The sequence below is a fragment of the Alosa pseudoharengus genome, unplaced genomic scaffold (genome assembly GCF_046254945.1).
Source record: "Alosa pseudoharengus isolate Yale_2024_CS ecotype anadromous, Long Island Sound unplaced genomic scaffold, YU_APseudo_1.1 YU_APseudo_1.1_scf_17, whole genome shotgun sequence".
Lineage (NCBI taxonomy): Eukaryota > Metazoa > Chordata > Actinopteri > Clupeiformes > Clupeidae > Alosa > Alosa pseudoharengus.
The window spans coordinates 21,246,519-21,256,518 of NW_027468640.1; the positions used below are offsets into that span (position 1 = coordinate 21,246,519).

The 10,000-nt window shown below is 44.4% G+C and overlaps 2 protein-coding genes across 2 annotated transcripts in view; both read right to left on the reverse strand.

Annotated features, from left to right (window-relative positions):
* Positions 1–1,460, reverse strand: part of pacs1 (phosphofurin acidic cluster sorting protein 1) — a 37,743-nt gene extending 36,283 nt beyond the window's left edge. Inside the window, exon 1 of the mRNA XM_076288909.1 lies at positions 1,032–1,460. Within this exon, the coding sequence (XP_076145024.1) occupies positions 1,032–1,177 (146 nt within the window). The 5' untranslated portion in view covers positions 1,178–1,460. The remainder of the gene's footprint in view (positions 1–1,031) is intronic.
* A 3,710-nt stretch (positions 1,461–5,170) lies between these two features.
* sf3b2 (splicing factor 3b, subunit 2) overlaps positions 5,171–10,000 on the reverse strand; it is a 15,168-nt gene continuing 10,338 nt past the window's right edge. Inside the window, exons 18-22 of the mRNA XM_076288910.1 lie at positions 9,368–9,510; positions 7,555–7,656; positions 7,200–7,299; positions 6,718–6,909; positions 5,171–5,848 (exon numbers count right to left, since the gene is read on the reverse strand). Coding sequence (XP_076145025.1) covers positions 5,777–5,848; positions 6,718–6,909; positions 7,200–7,299; positions 7,555–7,656; positions 9,368–9,510 — 609 coding nt within the window. The 3' untranslated portion in view covers positions 5,171–5,776. The remainder of the gene's footprint in view (positions 5,849–6,717; positions 6,910–7,199; positions 7,300–7,554; positions 7,657–9,367; positions 9,511–10,000) is intronic.

Here is a 10,000-nt window from a genome sequence, read left to right on the forward strand (position 1 = left end):
ACATTCTCTTTGTGTCATTATTTTCCCTCACACTTAGGTCACTACAAAGAAAAGGGGAGAGAGAGAGAGAGAGAGAGAGAGAGAGAGAGAGAGATTGTTTGTGCCCTAATCTCGCGGGATAACCTGAAGCCATTGCGGTTTCATTTTAATTTGGCACGGGGTGTGTTCGTCGAACTAGTTTTATAGCGGACCGCGGCCCTTCTAAATGAGGCGTCCAAAAAAGCAACACTGAATTATTTAAAACGGCGCGAGGCCAGGAGACCTGTGCAGCCAAGTGAGACGCGCAGTGCTGGTAATGAGAAGCTGTTACACTTACACCCCGACAAATCACCTCGAACCATATGCATCCTCACATTGCACAGGAGAGGGTTTGGAGAAGTAGATAGGTTGAGTCCATCACAGCTTAAATAAACAATCTGTGAAAATTGGCGTGTGAATGTGCGCACTTTTTTTCAAGCACAGACGTGTAAGCGATTATGGCGCATTGAGATAAATCAATAATGTGCAGGTAGCTTGTGCAGGTAGGCCCTCCCCACCCCAGTCTTTAACAAACGGCACGGGTGCACGCGTTCAATCCACCTGTCAAAACACATGCAACGCGGTTTTGACCTCTTTGAGTCGCAAGTGTCTCTACTTTGAGTCAGTCTGAACTGAACTGTAGCCTAAGTCGCAGGCATCTATTCTGTCTGGTGAGGACAATAGTGGACTACGGTCAGGCAGCATGGACCAGGCGATCAGTCAGCTGCAAAGCGACTCTTTTGTTGTGCAACTTGTGCAAGAACGTGCACTGCCTACAGAAAGGCAGAAACGACGTCTACTGAGACACAGTCGTGCGGTTTCCGTCCTTCTACGCAATTGAGGAATTAGGCAACAACGACTTCAATGTCATGACAAGCCATATAATAACAAGTCTATACTTGTGATCAACATTTCGAGCTAGTTTAACTCGTTGAGGGTCAACTTATACACCGGCATAATCACAACAATATCTTTGCGACTCCCAACTCCAACAGTAGGCTATGGCTACTTGCCTCGGCACACAGCTCGGCGAAGATCGGTCCACTTCCCATGTTGCATACAGGTTCATCTGCACCGGACGATTCGAGGTGATCGTGACCGGCTTGGAGGGTTGCGGAGACGGAACACCTCCAGTCTTCGGGAGCCCCCCGCGCTCCATGCTGGAGGTATGCGTGCCTTTTTAAACCAGCGGTGCTCGTGCGCTCTGTATCTCCGCTCTTTAAAACCCCGTCGTTCTGCCAACAGCGGGGAAACCAATCGTCTAAGGCAAATACAAAGTTTAAAAATCCCCTTGACTCCAACCTTTATTCGAGTCTCGCGATTAACGTTTAGCCTACAATGCTGCTGCTTAACGAAGGACTCTGGGTGGAAGTCCTTTCTCAAGTTGCTGTGGATGTTGTATCGGTGGAGGAAGCGGAAATTTCTCCCCACCGACTAGCACACAGCTCTGGTCGGAGAGCTACGCCTCTTGTTAAAGACGTACACTTCGATTTACCTCGCACCCAGCTGGAGGGAGGGAGAGAGAGAGAGGGTTGAATGATTTTAGAGTGTGAAAGAGAATGAACGAGAGAGGGTGGCGGTGGTGTAGAAGTGTCAAAGGAAAACTGTTGTTTCTTTTTTTAGGCCTATTATCACGCACTGTTGTCGCTGCAAATGATTGTTGACAACAGCTTCTTTTCTTGGAGTAGCCTAGCCTAGCTTTAGCATCATAATTTGTATTTTGGAAACGAATGCATGCAACAATTAAAGCGTACAATAGACCACTAAGGAAAAATAGCTGTATACAGGGTTCATGTAAAGTCTGGTCATTTCACGTCACAAGCAGTGTATTTAGACACTGAATAATTTAATTTAGGTAATTGCGCATTCTATTTCCTTATTGATTATGTTTTTTTTTATGCCAGAAGACAGATGAAAAGGTTTGCCTATATCTAACACCCGCGGTATATTATTATTATTTTTTTTATCTGGTTTTGTTCACACTCCATACAACAGTCAAAGTTGTCACACATGTGTGAGTCATAGGCTAGCCTTTATCAGTCTGCGCCTAAAAGGCAAGATGTCTGAGACACCGTGCTACTTCACACTCGTGAAATTCACATAGCTCATCTTGACACCGCCGTGATGACCTTGAAATAAACTACGTGACATTGTCTACGAATTAAGATATCCCGCAAATTAGGCTATTCAATTGTCTGACCAAAACGGTCAGTTATGACAGCATGGACTTCTCAGACAATAACGTTGGGTAGACAGTCATCATCACAACAGATTTGGGTGTGCCGAACACAGCATATGGTCTGCGTGTGACTCGCTGGCGTGAGGCAGCAACAGCTTTCTCTGGAATTAAAACGGCAGGGATGTGTGCAATATGAATCATCCCGAGTGTCACCGTTTACGAGAACGCGCATAACGTAGCGCTACGTGCGCTTTAACGAAGCCCGTGAAGCATCATTATAAATAATGATGATTGAGTCGACTCCTCCACGTGCTCTCAAATGACCATTGGAAATGGTAAGGCCAGAGGTTAGAATAATTAACCCCGGCAAAAATAATTTCGCGACAGAAAAGTAAAATAATTTTTTGACACTTTTTGATGGTATATCATTAGAGATTGAACTGTCTAGTGACCCTATTAAACATTCAAAACACGTTTTGAAATAGGCTACTTGCTTGACTTGCATATTCGATTTTTAGCACGCTCACATGGCATCCTCCTCTGATTATAAACTGTGCATAAAATCTGCATAAACTTCAGATCATTACAGTCGCCAAGCAACAGATGACTGACACTCAGAGACGCCGCGTGGGCTAGGGGCTGCGCGCGACCATTTGGGTCGTGCCAGGTGTTGTGCGCGCGACCCGCGGCCCACATACCAGAGCGAGAGATTAGGATCATGAGGATTATAATAGCCGAGTTTATAAATATTTCTTGAGTATGACAAGTCTTGCCGTGATCCGATTCTTTATTCGCGCGTCAGCACTCAAGGCACTGGAAGGTCAGCATCCAGTGTCGACCTACAGTAGACCTTTAACGGCGGAAACGCGCCAGCTGTTCTCTCTCGCGAACATAAACAGCATTCTGTGCCATTACTCATTCATGAGAAACGACATCTGCATCGGTGTCACATGACTATTCTGTAACGTCAAAACGCACACAACTTCACCTGCCTTCTAGCTTGTTTAGTCATAGAAATATAGCATAGCCCAATAGGCCTCTCTGGGCTCAGTCAGGTTATAGTTATATGTTTATAATGTATCTAATGGGCTAAAGCTTGTGGTCAATCTTGGGGCATAGGTCAGCGAGAGGCCTACATCACTTTAAGGCTATATTATCACATTATCTCATACATGCTTTCTCAGCCTGGAGTATTTGCTCGTGCATGTTTTCTCAAACTGAAGTAGTCCTGGTTTTAGAGGGACAACCAATACTATGACTTCAAATATTCCTACATTTTAATCAAATTGATAATCTAACCCAATAGGTCTACAAAGTAACAGTGTCTGTTCTCAAACAAGTATTAGGTCTAAACATGTGAGGTTACTAATAACTAGTTATTCTTAGTCCAAGAAACCAGCCCAATTGTGTGCCTTATGGGAAACTCTCCACTATTCTCAGGACTAGTTTGCGGGTAACCACAGCAATGCTTGGGGGTGTGCTCGGAACAGCTTCCTTCTGTACACGGTGGCTAACACGACCTTATCCAGGCCACACAACAGACCACCACAGCCATTGATTCCATACCATCCTCCCTCCCTCCCACTCCCTCTCTCACCCACACGCCTTCTCAATACTTTTTAATAACTTCCCTCCATTGTCTTGTGTCCTTCCCTGGACCTAATCTTAAAACAAGTGGATAGAGGTTAGTAGAGCAGACAGAAAGGCAACTCTGTTTCCCTCTGCTCTCGCAACGAGTCCTGTACAGTGCCACAAGAAGGCTGTAAATCTTGCTGTGGTTTGATCTCTCTGGTGTAAGCGTGAGCTACAGAGGCAGTGCAGCAGCTGTTTACAGACCCGTCTTTGCACTGTAGTTTCTCTGAAATTATGGTCCTGTCAAACGACCAGAGAAGGGGGAGTCAGATTTTAATTTTGTGGAGGGGAGGGAGGATTAAAACAATGATGGCACAGCATTGTTCATTTGAGATGTGGGAATGTGGTGGGAAACAGAATGCCACGTGGTTCACACCAGGGTTGTGCACAATTCGAATTGCAATTCTGTTTCCTGTTTGCTACCTCAATTGAAATTCAAGAATTGAATTGGAATTTAAGAGCCAGTTTCAATTCAATTCTGGAATTTTGCACAAGCCTGGTTCACACACACCTTGAGATTTTAGCCTTCAAAGTTGCTGGAATCCTTGATTACCCACAATCCAATGTATGGGTGCCCCTTACATTACATTGTTTTTGATTGAATAGACAGCTACATGTTTTTAAAACATCAACCCTAGATGTTTGACCAGATTAGTTTGAACAACCAGAACCAAAACTAAAGCCACATACACTGAAGAAGCATCAGAGAATTTCAAGCATTTTAAGCACTGAAAACAGCCTTGACAATTACAAGCTCATCATTGTTATAATACAGTATAATACACCTTAATCCATTGAAAGCGCTCTGTGTGTGTGTGTGTCATTGTTGACAGAGTCCAAAAAACAGTAAGAGTGAAATCCTATTTGGGTCAAATTCCTTAGATGTCAGCTGACCTCTCCCACAATGATCAGTTGCTGTTCTCCCCCTAGTGGCTCAGGAGCCCCATTGCATGTTGTTTTTTTATGGTGTTAGTGGGCCACTAGTTAGCAACCGCCGGCGGAGGAGGAAAGTTCAAGGAAACTTGGGCAGGAATTCACAGAAACCAGAACAGGAAGAGAACATCAACAGAGTGCCAAAATTCCACGCTCAAAATACACACCCCTGCACAGCCAATCCAGCGCCCTCGTGTTTTCAGTAAACTGTTTTTGGGGGTCGTTGAAATTCAGGTAAACAAGCTTGTACGCTCGCATAAGGTCCTAATTTTGTCAGTTATCAGATAACAGCATTCTCCAATTCATTGCTCACCTATTTTTTTCACCTATACAAACAGTAAATGGTAGGAAATGTATAGTAATTAAAAATGATTGTATGCAGGAGATAAACACTGTAGGACACTGCTGTAAAAGGATACAGACTTGTCTTTTATTTACAAACAAAAACAGTGAAAATCAAAAACGAGAAAAGTTACAGGAGACATTTTTTTTCTTTTGGTGCGTTGTGATGGCGAGACATCTCATATAAGAGTTTACAGACTGGCAAAGTTGCTAAAAATATTCAAATAACAGGGACAAAAAAAAAAAAAAAGATTCGAGTTTGCAAGTTACAATTTATAACGCAGTGTGTAAATTCACAGGAAACGACTGAAACCTTAAGATGGGCCACACATTTAAAACTAGCGACACGGACACGGGCTCCGTTCTCTTGTGCACAGTTTCACTCGTGCCTACGACCGAGGTTGGCATGAGTCATTTATGATCTTATGTCTGTTCTGTGTGTGTCACTCATCCATTGAGAGGAGAGAATGGCTTTAGAAAACACCCACACACACACACACACACACACACACACACACACACACGAGTACAATGAGCACGATTCAAAATGAAGTACAGAAAAGGTTGTGTGTGTGCGACGGGCATCTCTGTCTCTCTACCTCTTTCCCTCCCTCGCTTTCCTTTCTTCTTCTCATCTACCTCTCATCTCCCTCTCATCCCCCTCCCAGTGCCTTAAAACTTGAACTCCTTGTACTTCTTCGCTCCGCCACGCGTGTCCTGTGGCTGGGCCTTCCTCTTCTTTTGCTGTAGGAGGGACAGCATGGAGAGCAAGAGAGAGAGAAAGAGCGAGAGAGAAGGGGGGAGGGAGAAGAAGTGTTAAATTTGGTCGAGCTCATCTTTCACGTGACCACTAAAGGGGCACCCAAAATGTTTATCAGCACTACTGCAATGAGACACACACACACACACACACACACACACACACACACACACACACACACACACACACACACACACACACACACACACACACACACACACACACACACACACACACACACACACACACACACACACCTCTCTACTGGCCCGTTCAGACAGATCGCTAACAGTGAAGAGCAGGCTGTGGAATGTGTGCATATTCATCAATGTGACATTGATTTGGTAGTCTGACTGGCTGTGTGGTACTATTTAACCTTATGGTGAGCTATACAGTAGTGATTAAAGTAAACATGAAATGCACACAATACACCATTGTCTCCAAAATATATATTCTAGAAAAGCAAAACAAGTGCATCTTTACACACACACACGCACGCACATACCTGCTTGGCCACAACCAAAAATAGACCTGCCCCACCCCCCTCCACACACCTTATGTTAGGTGCCATGGTTTGTGCCAAACATACCAACTTCTTATGCAGTGAGCTCACCTAACACAAACTTCAACAACACACCCACCCACAGCATTCGTGGTCGCAACGCTCCCAAAGTTCTCCTTCTGTGCCACACACTTCACCTCCTGTTTACACACCTTCTCTTTCTCACATATACACACACACAGAGTGTACTTGGCCACCACACCACTTAAGTCCTTCTCTGCTTCACACACCCTTTCTCTCTTATACACACTTTCTCACACACACACACACACACACACACAACAGTGTCACCTTCTGTTTGGCGGCGTGCTCGGCCACCATGTCGCTGAAGTCCTCCTTCTCCACCTGGGCCTGCTGCTCGCGCACGTGCTCCTCGTACTTCTGCGTCATGGCCATGGGGTCCAGCTCCAGCTCCTCCGGCGCCAGCGCCACCTCCACGCCCTGACTGTCCGACGCACCGCCAGCCTTACGGCCCGCCATCGCCTGCAGGACACAGAGCGAAGGGGGGGGGGGGGGGGAGAGAGAGAGAGAGAGAGAGAGAGATAGAGAGATAGGTAGGTAGATAGAGAGGGAGAGAGGGAGGGAGTTTAGTTGAAGTACATACAGTGATTGAACAAAATAAGATATGAACCATTTGAACCTGATCTACTCAATTTTACAGATTTATAGAACACCACTAATACACATTGTCTGAGAGTGCTTCAATCAGGTATATCAGAGACTCTGATTATGTATGTATGTGTGTGTGTGTGTGTGTGTGTGTGTGTCTTTACCCCAGAGACGTCGTAGATGTGTGTTGAAGCCATCATGGCGGCGCCCACAGACGCGGTCCTCCTCTCTGGTAGTACAGTGAAGAGCTGAGGAGTCTCGTTTCTGAAAGCGCACAAATTGCAAGACAATCAGCCACAAATAAGCAAGTCACTGACATTATATCATGCATTACATTGTATAAGGTTAAGCATGCGGATGAAAACCGTCGCAGCGTGACCAACATGACTGACTGAAAAAAATGACATGCAAGCTAAGTCTGGCAACAGGTCAATCAACTTTCAGGTAGAACACACATACGCATACACACACACACACACACACACACACACAAACAAACAAACAAACAAGCCAACGTACCCGTCCATGGCCTCCTCGATCTTCTTCTTTCTCAGCTCGATGAGCTCAGGCGTCTCCATGCCGGCAGGAACAGACGAGAAGCCTCCAGGAGTGATCAGACCACTGATATGAGAAAACAACAACAACAACAATCAATCTCCATATCATTCAGCACATTATAGATTTCACAAGAAAAACAAACACCTTACAGTCTATCTGCATCAGCAGCAGAAAGAATCTCTTTCAACTGGAAATAGGGCTGTGCCATATTGTTATTGCATATTCTACATAATTATTTCTTCTTTTCTACATTTTTGATATCACAATATACATATATTATGCATTTTTTGCCGAGCTATGAAAACTGTTTTTTCCCCCGGAATACAAGTATTACGCTATAGCCTGGCCTCGGCCTGCCTACGTACTTCCGGTCGATTTCTTCTCCCTACAGTACTCCGTCTGGAATAGGCTGATTCGCGCTCGTTTACGTCGGCAGTTGGGCAGCCGACCAACCAGCGAACAGAGGGCGTCCCTGAGAGCGATTACGTACCCAGGCATGGTGTTTCAATTACGTCCCCGCCCCTGAAGCAGATCGCTTGGAATACATCAACGTAGGGAGCGAAAAGGGCTTATACTTACGAAATTTTTGAGCAAATGTGAATAATAGTTTAGCCTATTAACAGGAGTGTCACAAACGAAGTCACAGTGGAGTAGGATGTTATATTGTCAGCTAAACTTTAGTCATAGATTTTGTCACTTGAAATAGGCTACGAACGTAGGCCTACCCGAGTCAAACTGTAGTTTAGAAGGCTACATGGTCGCTTCAACACTAAGAAGGCTCGACATAACTTGAAACTTTGATCGAAGCATCATCAATGTCTCTACAAATGAACTCGAGCATTAAGAACATTGTTCGTGTACACATAATTTACTAAAAAGAAAGATTTTGGACAACTCACTCCTTGCAAGATGGCAGCGAGCAGAAAAAACAAGTGAGTTGTTCAAAACCTCTCTTTTAGTAAACTTTGTGTACACCAACAATGTTCTCAATGCTCGAGTTCATGTGTAGAGACACTGATGATACTTCGATCAAAGTTTCATGTTATGTCGAGCCTTCATAGTGTTTGAAAAATAGCGATTTTGACGCGATTGTATCAATAAAGTAGGAGCCCTATAGGAATCCCATTCAAAAGGTAATTTCACTCGAAAATGACAACGCTTACAAGCTTAAAAGTGGCGCTTTGGACGTACTTATGCATTTATATGAAAGTTTGACTTGGGTACATTCACAAAACACTATATGATGCATTTTGGCGAGAGTTACGCAGATGAAACGTGTGATTGTTTGCTGATAAGATGCACCCGTGCTTGTTATGGGCGTGCTGCAGTGAAACTTCTCTGTATGACGAAACGCCGGTTGTTAGTGATTGGTTCAAAGCAACTCCAATGATTTTAAACCTCAAACTGTGCCCTCCCACCCGGAAATAAACATACGCCTATGGATCTAGGCCAGACTCTCTGCGAAGTCAGAGAGTCTGGTTTCCAGGCTAATTACGATAGGGCTATAAAGAAATTTGTATAGGATGTTATTATGCCGTATCATATCATACATCATTTCTTATCAGCATTTCTCATATTGAAATTGGTGTTTTTTGGTCATATCACCCTGACTGAAACACACTTTGGTGCATCTCCTGTTGTCTTTAAACAAAATAATTTCCCTTTCCACTCCCTGTCTGTCTCTCTGGTTCATCAATAACATCACATGTCTGGCACTGAGGCTGCAGAGACTCTGGATTGAGCTGAGTGGGTGAGAAGGTGTGTGTGTGTGTACCTGTCGGCAGGTGTGAAGAAGCCCGTCTCGTCGGGCTTGTCCTCATCGCTCTCCTCCTCCTCCTCTTCCTCAGATGACTCTTCATCTGACGGCTCCAGCTCTCCCCATGGGGTCCTGTCCACCTCCTCCTCCTCTGCCTTGGCCTGAGTGAGAGAGAGAGAGAGGTAGAGAGAGAGACAGATGAGAGAGAGAGAGAGAGAGAGAGAGAGAGAGAGAGAGAGAGAGAGAGAGAGAGAGAGAGACAAGAAAGAGACAGATGAGAGAGAGAAAGAAAGAGAGAGAGAGAGAGAGAGAGAGAGAGAGAGAAGAAGAGGGCAAGGTTTAGAGAAAAATCTCAAAACAACACAGACAGAAAGTAAAAGCGCTAAATGATAACTGTTGGGAAAAACCCATTTGGCTACAATAAAAAATTTTCATTTAGCAGAGGCTTTTATCCAAAATTAGTTTCTCAAAATTCTATGGTTATTCTTTCTTTTTCAACACTCATAAAGTTCATCTTTCCTTTATTTTGACACGTGCCCTGATAGTTGTTGTTTAACACAACATGACATTCACAGACCCTTGAGCAAGCTTGATTGTGATAACAATACCTGTTACTTTTCCATGCAACAAATGTGTCCAGTAAACATGGTT